Here is an 18,342-nt window from a genome sequence, read left to right on the forward strand (position 1 = left end):
GAAGGCAAAAGGGGGTCCAACCCGTTACTAGCATGGGGTACCTAATAAAGTGGCCGGTGAGTGTATATATATATATTTACTCATTTATTTATTCCACTTCTACAGAAGTTGGCGTTTTGAAATATTATCTAAGACAAACACTTATACAGCTGAAGTTACAGCCGTTCACAGCCTTCACATTTGTTCTTATTCTCTAATGTGATTGCAAGGGACAGAATGAATTGGTATGCCACCACTACAGTCTTCTTTTGTTAGCCCGTAATCTCTAATTTATATAAAACCTCTCTTGAGAGAAAGATTGTATGTTGGCCATGTGTGTTACATGAGAACACCAAGATTTCAGGGTGGAACTCTGTTTTATAGGAACCTCAGCAGCTGCAGCGTCTTGGTTTCGATCTGTAGCCAGTGCTGGGTAATGCAGAGCCCTCTGTCTGGCCATAGCTGTGACAAGAAGTACCATGACTGTATTTTCTGGCTCAGATGAAAACTTTTGCTACATCAGGCTGCAAAGATCTTTTTCATCAACAACACACACACAAACTGTGACACATGTGTAATCTAATTTGAAAATAATTAAAAAAGGAGCTGCCCATCCAAGCCCTCAGTGTAAAATGTCTGTTAACATCACAAGAGATGACTCTTTCCTATGGGGCTGTGACACGCATACTGGACTGTAGCGAATTTTCAGATGCATGTATCAGGCTACAGTTGAATAAGATGGGACTGGGATAACCATTATCTGAGTGGAGGTAATTGAAACAATAATGGGCATGTTAACAGCTTGGAATATAGCATTGATCCATCATCTAAGATGAGCCGTCTTTGTGCATTAATACCATGACTAAATGGCACAAACGGATTTGCTCTCGGTCATGGCTAGGTCTAGTTGGCTAATTGAAAAAGGAATGAGCAAGAAGAGGGTTTTGTGAGGTGTGGAAGAGTGAGTCTACCACCTTGCCCCATGCAGGACTTTGAATCCCACCCACCGCCTGGGATTTCTAAGGAAAGATTAGCCAAAGACATGGCACGGTTTTGGCGGAAGTGTGGAATTGGAATTCAATTCCTCTATAACTACGTACAGATGTAGACTAGTAAGCCAGTGGGAGCCAGATCGATGGGAATCTAACAGCTTTGTGCAGCTCAGGAGCATCCTCAGCGGTTACTTTGTCTCAACCTTGTCCACACATTCCTTCACTCTTAGTTTCTGCTGTGTAATCTGACCTTGGCACATTTTCCTCCACCTGGCATACTGCTTTGCTGATGTTCAACTTTCACCGGGTTGAAATGGCACTGAATTGCAGCTAGCCTATAGACTGAGCACTGCTGCGCTGGATATACACATGGAAAATGAGATTACTGACCTATAGCAAAGGTTAGACTTCAATAAGCATGAACAGTCAGATGATGGCTGGTGTAGGGGTTGTGGGTTTAATAAACTACTGCTGGCCATGAGCCTATTGTTTTACTTCTCTGCTCGCAACCTCATGTGGATATCCGTTCGTGTGTGTGTGTGTGTGTGTGTGTGTGTGTGTGTGTGTGTGTGTGTGTTTTTTTGCTCCGTGATGTGTCTTAAACTGCGGCCCTCATTGTGGCTGGCTGCATTAAGCTGAAATGCTGTTATTGATCACACACAAAGGTTGAGATGGAAAGCAACGGAGTGGGAATGGGCCCAGCCCCGGGTATGTGTGTTTGTGTGTGTGTGTGTGTGAGTGTGAGTGTGTGTGTGTGGGTGTGTGTGTGTGTGTGTGAGCCACAGCTGTGTTGTCTGTCAGCCTCTTGCTTATCCATTAGAGGTAAAGGGGGGTGGGGCCTTTTTGCAGAGGGAAATACAATTGTGGATAAAAAAGAGGGTTTGAGACCATATTTGAGAGTAAAAAAAGCAATTGTACTGCAAAATTGTCATGCACTGGTAATTTACTTGAGTGTTCCCATTTTTTGAGACTCAATGCATCTACTCCATAACATTTCAGAGGGAGATGTTCTTTGTGTTTTCTTATATTACTATATTATTATTACTTACTATATTTCTTTACTTGAACCTTTTTCATTTTTTAGGGTGGCAGTAGCTCAGTCCGTAGGGAGTTGGGTTGTGTACTGAAGGGTCGCTGGTCAAGTCCATGTACGGACAAAAGTACAGAGTCTGGATTGGTAGAGATGCCAGTTCATCTCTTGGACACTGCCAAGGTGCTCTAGAGCAAGGCACCATACCACCAGCACCCTGAGCAGTCCAGCAGCCCACTCACTCTGACATCTCTCCGTTGTGCATCTTGTTATAGATAACTAGATTTACCTTCACCAAAGGTCATACTACACTAAGTCCTCATGACTTCCGCTTTGTCTACTTTCTCTCTCTTTTTGCATGTGCATCTCCACATGCATGTGTCCGTATGTGTACAAACAAAAACAATCCACTGGCTTTTATTTGAAGACACCTTTGGCATACATACACACACACTGTCTCTCTCTCTCTCTCTCCCTCTCACACATACCTGGTGTCTTCCGCCTCTCTGCCAGTGAGCCTCTTTATGAGAGGCCTGCCTGGCACCCAAGTGTGAGGCCCCTTTAATTAGAGCCCTGCTGTTAAGCACAGGCCTCCCCCATAGTTTCATCCACTCCCCACCTCCTCCTCACACCTATGTCAAACATACACTTACCACAACTGCTCTACTCTCCCCTCCTTGTTCTTATGGCCTGGTTCACAGTTCTCATAGCCACATTCACAGTATCTAGATTGTATTTACTGTACATCCAATTAGAATGTAATACTAATCAAGACAAAAAATGCACCCCAAACTCTCAGTTAGAAAGAAGAACATTAGCCTTTTCACCCTTTGTCTTAATGTGGTTCTGGTGTATTTATCTACCATTTGCATGTTGAATATTAGCCAGTACAATATTTTAAAACAAAATTGTAGTAGGAGTTAAATCAATTTAAATCTTGAGGGAAAACATTTGAAAACTGTGCATTCATAGCCTATTAATTTGAACACATTTACCATTGATTCCCAAGGGAACATCTTTGTTGATGACCTTTTTTTCTCCAGTATTTCTGGAACTTGAGCTGTTCCATCGCACTCGTAACCTGTATTCCTCAAAGTCCCTTTTTAAAGCAAGGCCGAACTCCCTTGAAAAAAAGAAAAAACAAGTCTCTCACATTCATCGATTCTCCTCCTGCATCTGAATGCTATGATCAAAGAGCTATTGTGTTGGGGGGCCTCCTCTCTAAGCTGCATTCCTAAGGAACTTCCACAATCAGGGGTAAGTTGATTAGAAACGATGGCAGGCGGGTTGATATTATGTTGAATCAGGAATTTCGTACTAAACTTCCCAAAGCTGCTGCAGTGTGTGTGTCACCCTGTCCCTGGCAGGAGAGGGGATTATGACAATACAACACACACATGATGTGTGCTAACCTTGGTCAGAAATCTAAAAGTACGATGGGTTTAGTACAGCTCTGTTACAGTTTGTGTCCTTTAAGCTAGAGTTCCCAGCAGTAAATATCCCCATAAAAAAATCCTCTATATATTTAAAATTAGTTTGGAGGAGTGCTGCCTGCATCTGTGACTGCTTGTCTTCAGCTTGATGTGGAAAGACAGGTTGTTTAGGACCGTGGGGAATAAGCGATGGAGAAAGAGAAGGGTGGAGGAGAAGGAGGAGGAGGAAGGCTGCAGCTGTTGTTGTTGTACGTAGTTTAGTGTTGGTCTGGTGGGGTTCGGCGGAAATCACAGCAGAGCCTGAGAGAGGCACAGCCCATGCTGCCTTAATGAAAAGCATAGCTAGATAGATAGATAGATATATTTCACCTCTTCCTTCCATCCTTCTCTCTGTGCTAAAGACCCCTCCTATCCCAGAGATTTAGCATGAAAGGCAGAAACAAAGCACCCATTCTGTGCCACTGTCCTTTTATTCCTCGACCCTCTGTGTAGCAAATGTCGCTGCACTGAGAATCCTCCTCTGTGTGCGTCTGTATCGACCATTCCTCTTCCTCAGAGGAACAGACAGCCAACTCCTACTAAGGCCCTTTTCCCCCTGTTCTGTTTTTATTATGATTGTTTTTAAAGATTTTTTTTCTCTGCTTACGGCAATATCCGCAACCCTGGGCAGACAGAGAGAAGAAAGACAGAGGGGAGAGACAAAGAGCGAAAGTTATTTTGCTGAAGGACATTTGCAGAGGCAGCTTTTAACACCCTCGCTCCCTCCCCTTTCTTCCGTTCCCTCCATCCCTGCTTAAACACACTTCTCCCTTTTCTCCTCTTTAAATATTGAGAATCGTTGCAAAATCCACTGGCCTCTTCCTTTTGATGCTACTGGCCACCCAAAGGCTCAGCAATAGTAATGCATTTGGTAGGGCTGAAGCTCTCAGTACAGCCACAGTAACAATCCCCCCCTTTCAGGACCTCCCTGCTCCCCCTCCAGGCCCCAGTAAACGGGTCAGAGCTTTGCTGGTTCCCAAGCCGCACCTCTTCCCCAGCTCCCCGTGTTCTCTAGTCTGAAGGCCAAGCTCTCCCTCTGGGCTGGCTTTGGCTGCTCATTTTCAGTCTAACAGAGGGTGGCTCTTCACAGGTCTGGCTTTTTAACCTACACCAACATTCATGCACACACACACACATACAAACACACATCATGCAGCTGAAACAGACTGTAACAGTGACCCGGCTAGCTCCTCTCACTTTATTCTTAACTTTTCACCACCCTCCTGCTCTAACTACACTTAAAAATGAAAGAAAAGAATGTGTGGTCTGTTCTATACACATTACTGCATAGTAATTTCTTCCTTATTGCTCTGCTTTTTTTCTTTTATTCCTTAGACGGCTGCATTTTAGATGCTAGTTAGATTTTGCTTACTAGCAGGGTGCAGATGCCTGTGTTGTGGGTAGCTCAAAAATAAAACAGCCTGAGTTTAGATGCAAAAATAACTTTTCTTTCATTCCTGAGCATAGGGTATGCTGTTTTTTTTCTAAAAGGAAAACAGTAAATAGCTGCTAAATAAAGCTGAAGCTGTTAAAGTTACACTGCGTCTAGGCTAACCAACGGTCAAAACACGACTGGAAAATTCTCCCCCGTCATTTTCATGTAAAACAGGAGAGAGAATCCTGAGCAGAAAGCAAGTGCAGCAGACTGAGATCATAGGCGTGTTACTGCTTAACAGCCCACTTTATGGGATCGTCTCTCTTTGTGTTTTAATGAGGAGGCCATGGATGGGTGGAAAGGCGAAGATATGGGGGGGGGGGGTTGTTTCTGTCAGGGAAAGATGACAGATTAGAGAAGATTGAGAACGAAAAGGATGGAGAGGAAGAAGTCGGAGAGAGGTTTAATGTCGCATTCTCTCCTCAGGTCTAATTGGGAGTGAAAGAAGGGGCTGAGGGGCCCTCCTTAAAGTGCTGCTGTTCATTCTTCACATCACAGCTACTCTTCTCTTCTCCTCTCTTCTTACTCGTACAACAAATGCTTTGAGTCAAATGACCGCAGCTTCTCTTTGTTTCATTTTATAGCCCCAAGAAATAAAACCCCTGTTTCTCTCCAGGTTATTTTAGTTGAACAGGGCATTTTTTGCAAACACACTTGAATGTGTGTGTGTGTGCGTGTGTGCGTGTGTGTGTGTGCGCGCCTGCGCTTCATTCCTCACCATATTCACCTCTCCCTGAAAAGTGTTTTGAGCCCCCAGTGCAGTGCCATGAGATTGGCAGTTTGCTGTGTGCTGATAAAGTCACTATCCGTGAGTGTGTATGTGTGTTTATGTGTGTGTGTTTAAGTGTGCCTGCTGATGAAAGGGAGGAAGAAGGAAGGCTGGACACCTCAGGAATGTTTTTTCGATAACAAGTTCCCCTAGCGCTGTAGAGCTCTGTTGTATAATTTCGTGTTTTGCTGCACTGTCTTCATGTGTGTGTGTGTGTGTGTGTGTCCTGTGGGAGGGCAGGTTCTGCAGCTTTCTCGCTGTATTGTGATTGGTCACAAGTGTATGATGCTATCTGAGTGTATTCTTAATTTAGCACATGTGTACACAACCACCTGATTTTGATGTTAATACAAATTCCCCCCTACACACACACACACACATGTAAACACACACTCACACACATTCCTACCTGTGGAGCGTGACTCCTGCTTACTGCTCATGCCTCATGTGCATCAACCCAGCGTTGTGCAACAACAGAGCCGTCTCTAATACGTCCTTTACCCTGCTCTCCTCTCTGCAGACATGCCTCATTAAACTTTCAACCGAACAGTTAAAAACTCTGCTGTCCCGACTGCTCAGTCCCAGCTGGCCATGGCGTAAGAGGAGTAAATTAAATTCAGTCTGTCCAGTGGGTTTGAAGTCAGATGGAAGGATGGCATTTGCCGGCTGTGTGGAGCAAAGCATCGCGGCATTGCCACAGGTGGTGTTTTGTGAGCCCTGACATCAGCCTCAAAGTCTGCGATAACCCTGCTGTGCCAAAATATCTTTTTTTTTTATTTTATGCTGTCTGTCTGACTCTGTTTCTTTGTCCCTAGTCAATTCTGGTGATGGCATTGACTACAGCCAGCAGAAGAGAGAAAACATCGGGGACCTGATCCAGGAGACTCTGGAGGTCTTTGAGCGCTACGGAGGAGAGGATGCCTTCATAAACATCAAATACATGGTGCCCACCTACGAGTCCTGCATGATCAACTAAGGAGGGGGGGTGGTGTCCTTCTGACATTGCACAGACTATTGACTTTATCTGTTGGTCAGTCCTTTATCTGCCCCCCAACTCCAAATAGATCTCTTACTTTATCCCTTTCTTCTTCACTCCATTCATTCTCTTTTTGTGTCAGAACAGTATCATATTATTTTATTGTTCTATTAAATGTATGCATAGTCATTCTTTCTGTATCTGTGTATTTAACACTATCACTTGTTAATATCAATACAAGCTTGACAGAATAAATGTGCCCCATTGAAATACACCAATATGCTTAATATTTTATCCATGTATTGTTCATTTTTTCATTGCTTTAGTGATTTATTTAACTATCTGATGAGGAATCCTTGATGCACAGTGACTTTTATTTCAAACAGCGATATGCATCAGATGAAAAATGTATGAAAACATAGAATTGAAAATTCCATTGGTTTAAAAGGGAAACTTTTCTCTTTTGACTATCAAACGCTCACCCCGGCATGATGCTTGACTGTTGATTGTAAAAAGTGGGTTCTTTGCTCCTTTAACAGAGATCAGCAGCTGTTGCCAGCTTACATGTATGTCAGCAACATGTTGCATGCTTCTTACAGCTACCTTTCGAGCCTGCAGGGTGCGAACTCAACTCAAAAGACACACAGTGTCATTTAGATACTACATGATATTTTATGATATAAATATTAAGTAGTTAATTTTCCTGTGCTGAAACCGTAAACATCTGAAAGCCATTATCTCTACACTGCAAAGCTTTTAAATGAAAAGGTGCTAATGCAGCTTGGGAGGTACAGAAAAGGAGTTTGGTGAGATTCCAGTGATGCAGGTCTGTCTTTCCTGTCCCAGTCCACGAAGTCATGTTTTACATCTGCATTGTTTTTTGTCCTGTTCTACAACTGATTCTATTGTGCTGTACCACTGTACCCATTCTGTCACAGACTCAGCTGGAGACGGAGCCTGTCTAAACATGCAGGGGGAAGACGCAAAGAAATGACAACCGACAGTATTCCTCCAGATAACACACACTCATACACAAACACGTTTGATTGCCTTCCTTCGAACTCAGATACCCTCCAGTGATCCTAGTGAAGACTTGGTTTGCATGTGGGTTTATCTATGACTGTTTCTGCAGCATACATGTTTTTTTGTTTGTTTATCCAGACCAGCCTGTAACTCAATAGGCATCTTTCACCAACTTCGTGTTCCCTCACTGTACGGATTTCCTACTCCCTCTCCCACTACTACTATTGTTAAAGTCACAGTAGAAACCTCTTCCAAGCTACAATGGAAGCTTTAGCAACCATATTTCCAGCACACACTTGCACATATACATATACAACCCTGTGACTCACAGGGGAAACATAGCGTAATTGATTTCTGACACTCAGAAGGACACTTGCACCATCTCTTATTGTAAGTCATGTCTCCAGCGAAAGCAACTTTACAGGCCTGCAAAGGAATTTATTCTCAACTAGAAGACAGCTTTATAATGCTCATATTTCAACCCCAGCACATCTTGAAAAGAATGATATCTACTGCCTGCTGCCGGATCTGTGCATTGAAAAGGAAAGGAGCTCAGTGCGGTCTCCTTTCAACACAAAACATATAATTCACCTTAATAACTGTGTCTACATAATAAAACAAATATAGCGACAATGCAGGCACATGAACTACAGCACTTTTAAAAAGGGGTTCAATTTCACCTCTGGTCTCGCTTGATGAGCTGATTGAACTTTGAACAGCCCACGGTTTCGTCAAACTGTATCAGTGACGCCCCACTGTCCTGCTTCACCTGTCCAATTTTACTGAGCCACAGGCTAGCAGCTACACCAGCAAAGGATGAAGAGCTCAGACCTAGGGAGAACGACTAGGAAAAAAAGGACAAGGTGAAACATGGTGAACATTTTTGTTAAGCTTTTTTTCATTGAGTGCTTTAGATACTGTTTTTTAGAACTCGTCAGAAAGTGCATTTCCAGCTTTCCATCTGTTCATCATAGTCTTTTGCTTCAAGCTATCGCACAATGTCATACAAACCATAATATACAGAAATTGCTTAGAGTTCACTTCATTTCTTCGCACTTAAAGGGCCAGGCAGTCTGAATGCTTTGGCTCAATTAGGTCACATCAAAGGCGCTAATGGGCATTAATTGCTAAATGGTGTCCGTTTCGACCTCCTCAGGAACCCACCGAAGCTCATTAAGAAAGGTGATAGTCTGAAAGGGAACAGGCACATGGTCTAAGCACACACACACACACACACACACACACACTAATGGAAAACAATATAAAACAACACCATGCTGTAATTGCTCAGGCAAGTAATAGGGTGAACTGTAAAATGAACAGGAATGGAGGCAGCCAATGAGGTTATTTGGCCAATCAAAGGCATCAACGCATGACTTGTCCAGACATACAGGCTTGAAAGAGCAAGCATGACATTGCTTGAATTTCTCCCTTATCTCACTCTGTTTTTGGACAAGAATGAAGGCCTCAAAAACAAATGTAGCATAGAGCAGAAATTATCATATTCTAACCCTTTCCCCTTAGTCATAATGAGCCATTGATCTTTTTGAATCTGCGGGTCCCCCAGCATACACAAGGAAATGAATTGCTTTCCATTCACAGTATTTCCTCCAGTCATAGTGCACAGGTTCTCATGCTCTACTTCCAAATGGTAGATAGTATCTGTCGCAGATAAAGCTACACTTTTTTCAGTTGAGAGAATTTCAAAAGTTTTTTTTTTTATTCCTTGTCTATTGTAAAATATGTCTGATGACAACAGTGGGTGATGGTATTGATCTAACATGTTATTCAGCCTGTTTTCAGCCGTCTTTGTAACTTTGCCTTTTGATAATATTAATTTCTCCTCAGCCCAGATGGGTGCTGAAGAGATTACAGTAAATCAATTCTGGCTTTGCTGAACATGCCTTAGCTCAGAATTTAAGGTGAAGAACTTGCTGATCCTGTTTCCTATGTGAGTCTATTCCAAATTGGTTGTAGTATAACCCATACTGCTAACTGGATTGTACATGTGCTTCCAAAGTGGAGTTTCAAGGGTGTTATGACCCCGACATTAACCACAGAGTGTGTGGCGTTCCTGCACACCTGCCTTAAACCTTAAAAGGGTGAAAGAGTGTTCTCTAAGACAGGACCTGGCATAATCCTCACTCTCCAATGCAACTGGACTCAGGGGGTCAACCCTTGACAATATGGGGCCTGTGGGCACTCACTCAGCTCTGGGGTTATTATTAGCCGAGCTAGCTCAGCCCCTCAGAGCAGCTGCCACTGCCCTGCAGCCAGCAATAACTCCCACTGAGGAACACATGCAAGCCATCTCACTGATGGAAACACTAAGCATTGCACTGTCACAGGACGACTTACACACAATTCACACAGCATCACAGATCAACACAGTCGACTATGCAGATAAATGTTTACATGTGTGTCTGGCTCGCACCACACCAGCTACTCCAGCCTTCAGGTTGAGCTGTTATCTCAGAATGAACATTGACTTTCTGAAAACTGGCACCATGGAGCTCAAGTTTGTCCTTGTGCGTCTCTGTCTCACCACATCACAGTGGTGGCAGGCCAACAAAGGCTTTTGTATTGCAGTGAGCTGCGCAACAAAAGCTACACAAGCACGCCGATAGCGTTCTGTTGACGGAGGGGAAAAGGAGATTGGGAAAAGTACAGAAAAGGCTAAGACTGAGGAAGGAAGAAAAAGACAATTACAGAAGAAGAAAGGCAGTGTGAAAATGTTTGTGATGTGTGTATCTGTGTGTTTGGGAGAGTAAACATGTTGAATAAAGAGAAAGACAGGGAGATACATTGCACCCAAGACAGACCGGGAGTCCAAGATGAATCCAGCACAGAGAGAAACAAAGGGAAGGAGAGACCGTGTGGGCAGCGTCGAGATGGATGGATGGAGGGAAGTGGGATGTTGTGTCACCTGGTAGAGAGAGCTGTCTAGCTCTGGCCAGACCTGAGATTTAGGAGCAGTCAGCTGCAGAGAGAGGAATAGGAGACCAAAGAAGAGGAGGAGGTGGGGGTGGGGGGGGACTGCAGACTCTACCACTTGGTTATCTGTTTTTCCCTCACAAGTGAAAAACAGAAGAGAATTGAGGCGACAACTGGCTCTTAACGATATCATCACGCTCCCTTATCTGAACAAACAAGCTGAATGTACAACGGGTCCCCGTGTTGAAAATCAAATAATTCATCCATGTGGTCACACTTAATATGATCAGAGTTGGGTTGTGTGCCACATGTTGTAACATAACTCCTCGTACAGTGGAGGATTTATTAAGCATTCAGGAAGGATTCATCTGTCTTCCTCTTTATCACTTCCTTCCCTCTTTTCCTCTTGTCCCTTCTTCTGTCGAGCTGTCTCTATTATATGTTTCAGTCTCCAAAGGCAGATTGTTAGGACCAGCAATGAGAGGGATTGTGCCATGCAACAGAAATAAAAGCGCCCCTGGGAATGATTTGTCTTGTTCACGTCTGCCCGGCGGAGTCCGCGCTCATCTCGGCAGCTACTGAGCATGTGCAGGACAGGACAGCACAATGGAGATTTATCTATTTTCCTCTCCATATGCCAGGTGTCTGATTCACAGGCTTAATGCAAGAGTGGAGGAATAATGTAAACACTTTGAAAGAGGATCTCATATTCTGTTTTCCTTGTGACGTCCTCTGTAAAGCTCTCCTTGAATATTAACAAAGTCCGCTAAAATCTCACATCCTGGTTTACTGTTTAAAGTTGTGAGTGATTTTCTTATCTGTGCTTATTTGTGTGTTTAGACCCAAGAGTAGACCACACCACAGGATCAATCCTCCTCTGAACAGATGTGATCAATGAGGATCACCCCTCTCTCGCCATCACTCTCCTTCACCCACTTACTATGTTCTTCTTCCTCTTCCTTCTCTCCTACAGGTCTTATCGCTCACACACACTCATTTCTCCCCTGCTATGGGCCAGCAGGCATGCACAAACAGATGAACGAGCAAGTAAACAAATACAGGCATCTTCAGACGGAGCAGGAATGGATCTGCACTGTTAACAATTAGCAAGGACAGATGTAGCATCGGCTGGACTTCTTTAAGCCGTATTGACACCAATGTGTTCTCCACAAGGGACATAATGAGAAAGGAGGAGTGGGTGAAAAATGTTTAGCCTGTTTAAGTAACCTAACTCTAAAATGGTAAAGTGTGATTTTTGTGTCCCGTTTCCTCCTGTTGATTGATGATTAGCAGGTTCGAGGTGGTACTTAGGAGGTGGTGTTTTCCCATCAGAGCCTTCTGGCTCCAGCTGTCACCCCCTCCTCCTCTCCCCCCGGTCTGGGCACCAACAGGCAGGCCAACAGGCATTTCCATCACCAGATAGCCAAACCGATGGAGCATCTAGACTACAAGACCCAAGGTGACCTTTAATAAAACAGAAAATGGTGAATAGTTGTGGCGAAAGAGTAGAATGGGTTGTTTGAAACGCAAGAATTTTGCAGTTTCGGATTGAATTGTGGAAAAAATAATTCCCATGCCGGTCCACATTATAGCACTTCTCCAGATGACACTTCTTCCTGTAGTGTAGGAAAAGTATACACTCTTTCTCATGCAAGGTCTAATTTGTGATGGATAAAAAGAAGAAAACAAGCTTGACTCCTCACTTTTGCAGAACTTACAGTAGGGCAAGCACACATCTTTTCTGATCCACTTATTATCCCTTTCCCAACGCCAAATAATTCTACAATCACAAATAACAAACCAGAAACAGAAATCTGTGAGAAAACACTGACAAAGCTCAAAGTAGGTCCAAACTATGCCAGCTAAATTTAAAAAATGCATCTTTTTGTAGCAGGTAGGTGTTGAATATCGCATGATGGATACCACACTCACACACACACACACACACACACACACACACACCAGATGCGCCACTCACTCACTGCAATGTGGATCTTTTTGGTCCCGAAGAACCAGTTCTATCCACATCAAGACAATAGATTACATCCACACTGGGCCGACTAAATCTGAATCATTTTCAGGTAGTTCACCATCAACAGTTAGTTTGTCTTCTTTATTCCCTTTTGGTTGGCAAACAACACAATTATGCATAACAATGGACATTTAGTAAGAGATGGGGCAGACACAGCCTCACTTTGATAACTTCCTGCTCTCCATAATCACCTACGATACGTTTTACTACAACCAAAGTCACAATTTAGTTGTTTTCATTTACATATATTCCTGTTTTGAATACGCATAAAACAGTGATTTGATCTCAAAAATGCTTCCTGTTAGCCGCCGTAAACCGTAATCCCTGCGCTGCGGTACTTGGACTTTGATCAATTGTTGAATTTTATGATTGCAAAGTTGTCAGAATTAATACAGTTAATGGCAACAATTTTAATATGTGATCGTTATAATGACATATAAAAATAACCGCTCACAAAGAGGGAAAGTGGTTGATTTCATATCATCCCAGCATGTCCCACCATCCCTTTCACTAACATATCCTTCCTCTTCATCCTCACTGACTACAATTCTTACTTCAAGCAATTTCAACACAAATAAATAATGTTCAGTCACTCACAATAACAAATGCACACACAAACAAGTAGGACTGCAACAGTGCATGAACGCCAGCATGAATAGGGCATTTGTCATGTCATGCTTGTGATACGAGTTAAAATGAATTAAAGCTACATTATGTATTTTTCCGTATATGCTCTGTGTATGCTGTGGTTGCTAGAAGGACATTTATTTCTGTGGCGCTTTGCTTACACCTTCCTAAAAATGTAAATGACCCAGATTCTGCCAGCACTCTTCCCCCCAAAGTCCCCAAACTAGTAAGCCAAAAGGAAAAAGGGAAAAATGTTGTTCTTGTTTGTATGTATGCGTGTTATCAGGGCCTTTGGGCCTCTGTTTGCCTCCTCCAGAGCTACAGACGTTATCGCAGACAGCCCTGCCTCGTCAGAGTCACCGGCTCCCACTCACTTTCCTGCGGCTGTGGCCCCTGAGGCAGGCTGCAACCGGCTACAGGGCCCCTACCGAAGCCCCTATTGTCTCCATCAGCTTACTTTCAGTTGAAAACCCAGGGCGCTCTCCAAGCTCATTGTGAGCGAGCTAACAGCCGCTCTTCAAAAGGGGCTAAACGCATGTTCATTAATTATCTGGATCCTTGTTAATTGGATTAATTGTTGAATAGAAACCGTGTTATTAAAAATGACGAAAATACAAGGGCATGGAGAGCAAAAGGGGGCATTAATATCGTTGCTGTTTACTCTCGGGCTGTCAGAAGACACAAGCATGCACGGGCTCACACACACACAAAATATAAGTATGATCTGCCTGTCTAACGCCGTGCCTCTAACTCTAGCGTTTCTTTTTCACCCCCAAACACACACACACACACACACACACACACACACACACACAGAAGCCATATGTGACCCAACTCTAAAGAATGAGCACTGTGCAAGATGCAAATTACCATGCACACCGTTGAGATAAGAACTATACCCATTTTCAAAGCTCAGAATAAATGCCAGATACCTTTTGATGCAAGAAGTCTGTGACTTTTTTTCCAACGCTTATATTCAAAGAATAAGGGAGGAAAAAAAGAGAAACATAAACTCACTACCATGAACAATTGAGCTATCTCCAAGTAAAAAAATTGCCTATATACACACTCTTATCCACCAAAATCACTTATCAGTGTTTGATTTCAAGGGATGTCTTATCATTCTAGCTTTAAGGTGGCACGTTGACGAAGCAGACCATTTGGATGACAGGACTAATATTACATGTCCTGTGTAATTGGTGGAGATGCCAATGACAATCCATTATGCAAAAACATTGCTAACTATGTTTGCCTGTGGTCACTTTGTTGAAATTGTGACCATCAATGGTAAATACCAGATGCCCCAAAAGACAATATGGTAGTGGGGCGCTTCAGGTGTTAAGCTGTTAAATCCGACGAATGAACATCATTTTTATTTTGATGCCAACTTAAAATAAGTTTTAAAGTTTTAAAAAAAATGATAAAATCTGTGAACCATGTTATTTTCTGAGACTCAACTGGAGTTTAACAATAATTATAGCTGTATATACTGTAGCAAAGGAGCAGGATCCAGGTTGTTAAGGCAACTGTATCTGTCTTCCTGCTTTGATGTGCTGCACTGCCAAATACTGTTATCTGGGCCCAGAGGAGTGATGGCAAATATTTTTGTGGGGATACATGTGTGTTTTTGTGTGTGTAAGCAAGTTTACTATTAGAGTATATATTGTAAGTGTGTTGCGTATGTATCTTGGGTTAATTATACAGAGACACAATTTCAGTCTAATTAAACTTGTCCCAAGACATCACCAGATCTAGTTTTCTTTGATAAGTTTATTGGACAGGCTGCACTAATACTAGGAGCTTAGACTTAATTTACTATTCTCTATACTAACACAGTGGCAAACAAACTGCTGCCAGAAGGTCATAGTGCAGCTGTTTGAGCATTCATTCCCCCAGCATGGGGACTACTTTTACAAAGACATGAGTGGGTGAGCAGTAAGCGGACAAATTGAATGATGGCCAAGATCAGGGCTCAGATTTAGCTGGGCCCCTTTCAGCTAACAGCTGTTAAAATCAAAACAGACCAGTTGTGGTTTATTTTTCCACTAAGCAGGATGCGAGAAACCGGCGGTAGCTGGTTTGTGTGTGTTCCATTGATCAGGGATGTTAATCTTTGGAGAATATGGAGAGAGGTCCTCCCAAGGACATGACAATGAAAAGGCCCTATTGATTACTGGAATGTTGATCAATTGGTCCCAAGACAGATTACAAGATGTACAAGTCTTGGGTAACCAAAGGCATCTTTTAGAAAACGGACTGCACAGGTTGATAATATTTTTCATACACCGGCAACCTAAAATGAAGCCTACACATGAAATCCATAATCGGCCTGATTCATAGGTTGGTCTTGGCAAGAATACTACCTCTTTCACTCTCGCTCTCTCTCTCTCTCACACACACAAACACACACACACACACACACTCACACACACACACACACAAACAACCACAACGTTGCTAAACCATATCACTAAACTGGACCTTGCAACATTTGACAAATTGGGCTGCAGTACCTTTGTGTAGAAGTCACTGGAATGTTGTTTTTACACTGGATTGGCGTGAAAATGTGCTGATGATCTTGTGTAACATAGAGGAGGGAAAAAGGGAAGCAACATAAATAACAGTTGGAACTGGCAAAAAAGTTATGTGTTGAAGGAGCTGAATATTTATTTTTTTGAAAAATAAATAAACAAAAGAGCTAAGCTACAAAGAGAAAATTATGATTACACATTAATAAATATAAAAGAAAGACGACTCCTAATTTAAATTTTTTTGACTTTGCTATCTAAAACAAAGAAAGATAAACCTCAGCTGGTTCACAGGCACTGCTTTTGGTGTTATGAAAACACTGATGACAGTGCCATACTATCAAGGCATAGAAAGATGATTGAGTCTGACATTTTTTAACTGATATAATTCTGCTATTAAAATAAATAATAACTATAAATGCGTGATACCGGTATTCTTTGTTGACAACACTTCAGGGGCATTTTGTGCATTCCTGCGCACTGCTCTTTCCACCAACCACCCCGCACCGCCCTCCTGGCACGGATCTGAGCGCTCATTGGTTCTCCCATTAGTCCCCCGAAAACCCCGCTGGCCAATAGTCGTTGAGGAGGACGGAGCCTTTCCGGTGGAGCAGCTCTCGCGCCTACAGTGGTGGAATCGAACGTCCCCGAGCGCACACGGCGTAGAGAGAAGAGTACGGCGCACGAGTCTCTGGAAGGAAGATAACGGTTTATTTTTTGCCCCCGCTCCACTCAAACAACAAGAACAAACCAAACCTGATTTTTTTAGGGGGGGTTAGAGAGTCTTCTCATAACAAGGAGGAGGGAAGGATTGGACTCGCAAGTTTTTTTTTTTTTCGTTTTTTCCTTCCTTTTCCTAAAAGAGGATTCTGTGTTTCACTGTGGTTTGTTCTTCGTTCTCGCCGCAAAGATGATGGTCGGAGAGGTCGAAGTGAAGGAGCGACCGAGGCCGAGTCCCGACTATTTAATGCAATTATTAAACGAGAAGAAGCTCATGACCAGTTTGCCAAATCTCTGTGGTATCTTCACACACCTGGAGAGGCTTCTTGATGAAGGTAAGTGCCCGTCTGGAGCGATGTTAGAGACGCAGGGGAGGAGGGGAAGCGTGACCACGGCGCAGTCCGGTGTCGGCAAGGCTTCGCTGGGCGTCCCTGCTGCATAACGTTAGCGAGACCCGTACGCACACTGGCAACGGGGTACACCGATATTGCTGACCGTGGCAGGCACAGTAACACAGTTACAACTTCCCGAGTAATACCTCACATACTAAACAGGGAATCCCGTAACGTTAGTTTCCAGTGTGACTGTTTTACCATAGACAACAGTCGGATGAGGATTTGAGAGTTGTGTTGCCAGCTTAGGCTTCCACGGAGTTTGTTTCTGCACTCTTGACTTTTTGGCGACAAGACGAAAACTTTCTTCCACGCACTTACAAAAAACAGAACTAACGTTACATATCACTGTCAATGTATTAACAAAAACTGACCACATAGATATTCAGAATATTTCTTTATGTTTAACTGTGCAACGTTAACGATATCCCAATTTATTTAGACGGGGCCTGATTCCACATGTTCCACAGCAATTTAGCTTAGGTTAGCCACATCGTAAGCTAGCGTGCCTGGGCGTCTGCATTCCATTGAACTCTTCAGTAACCATAACGGTAGCGGTAACTTAGCTAACGTTACGTTAAATAAAGACTTAACCAATCATTACAGGGATTCAGACACATTTCAAGAAGCGTTTCACAAGTTGTTTTTCGCTTTCTCTGTTTTTGCTTAGAGGAGTCTGTTAGTTATAGCCCAGCGTCCGAGTTTAAAAGCACGGAGGAATGTGTCTGCTTGTTGCCCAAACAATGGCTAGTGAGTTGTTTCTCGAAGGGGGAGTGGTGAAGATTATTTCAACCGTCTAACTTTTTTTTATTATGACGGAGTACAGTTTTGTTAAGATAAATTCATAGCTACTACAACATTTGTGTTAAATCGAGGGTATGCGTCCCTTGATTATATTTCCTTCCCCTTGCTGCAGTAGTCGTCGTGTGTTTCGTCTTTTTTTGCCAGTCAAGCGTACCCTACCAAAATTGCGTCGCCTTTTGTCGGCGGCGCCGACCAGACGGGATTCGTCTGTCTACGTGCATTTTCTACGCTTTGTCACATGCAGTGGCGCTGATAGACTAGGCTTATTCGTCGTTTGGTGTTATAGTATCACTACCAAAAGCTGGTTTAAGCGGAAGGTTGGACCTATGCTTTATGTAACTGAGCTGGGGACACTAGAGAGCGCCACAGCCCCCTAGCAGACTGTCCTCGTGTTGTGTGTAGTGTCGGACTGGACAACAAAACACTTTTTAATCAAAATAGGCATTCACTACTTTACGAAATAAACAAGTGATTTCTTCACAGACACGATATGATAGAACAACATTGCATACCTCATAGTTTCTGTTGCATGTCTGGATGAGTAGGCTCTAGTGTGCACTTGCTAAACCGGTCTGCAAAGATTTCTTTGCTTCCTTGATGGGGGATAAACAACACTTCAAGGCGTAGAG

The 18,342-nt window shown here is 43.1% G+C and overlaps 2 protein-coding genes across 6 annotated transcripts in view; both read left to right on the plus strand.

Annotated features, from left to right (window-relative positions):
• pacrg (PARK2 co-regulated) overlaps positions 1-6,944 on the plus strand; it is a 128,604-nt gene extending 121,660 nt beyond the window's left edge. For both annotated transcript variants that reach the window (XM_034858887.1, XM_034858888.1), the window contains one exon: positions 6,493-6,944. In XM_034858887.1, the coding sequence (XP_034714778.1) occupies positions 6,493-6,653 (161 nt within the window). In that variant the 3' untranslated portion in view covers positions 6,654-6,944. The remainder of the gene's footprint in view (positions 1-6,492) is intronic.
• Positions 6,945-16,410: 9,466 nt separating this feature from the next.
• The window catches only part of qkia (QKI, KH domain containing, RNA binding a), an 80,701-nt gene continuing 78,769 nt past the window's right edge, over positions 16,411-18,342 (plus strand). For 2 of the 4 annotated variants that reach the window (XM_034859022.1, XM_034859020.1), the window contains exon 1: positions 16,411-16,852. In XM_034859022.1, coding sequence (XP_034714913.1) covers positions 16,708-16,852 — 145 coding nt within the window. In that variant the 5' untranslated portion in view covers positions 16,411-16,707. The remainder of the gene's footprint in view (positions 16,853-18,342) is intronic. The other 2 variants (XM_034859021.1, XM_034859023.1) reach the window with 1 other exon arrangement.

This window comes from Etheostoma cragini, chromosome 20, assembly GCF_013103735.1.
Source record: "Etheostoma cragini isolate CJK2018 chromosome 20, CSU_Ecrag_1.0, whole genome shotgun sequence".
NCBI lineage: Eukaryota > Metazoa > Chordata > Actinopteri > Perciformes > Percidae > Etheostoma > Etheostoma cragini.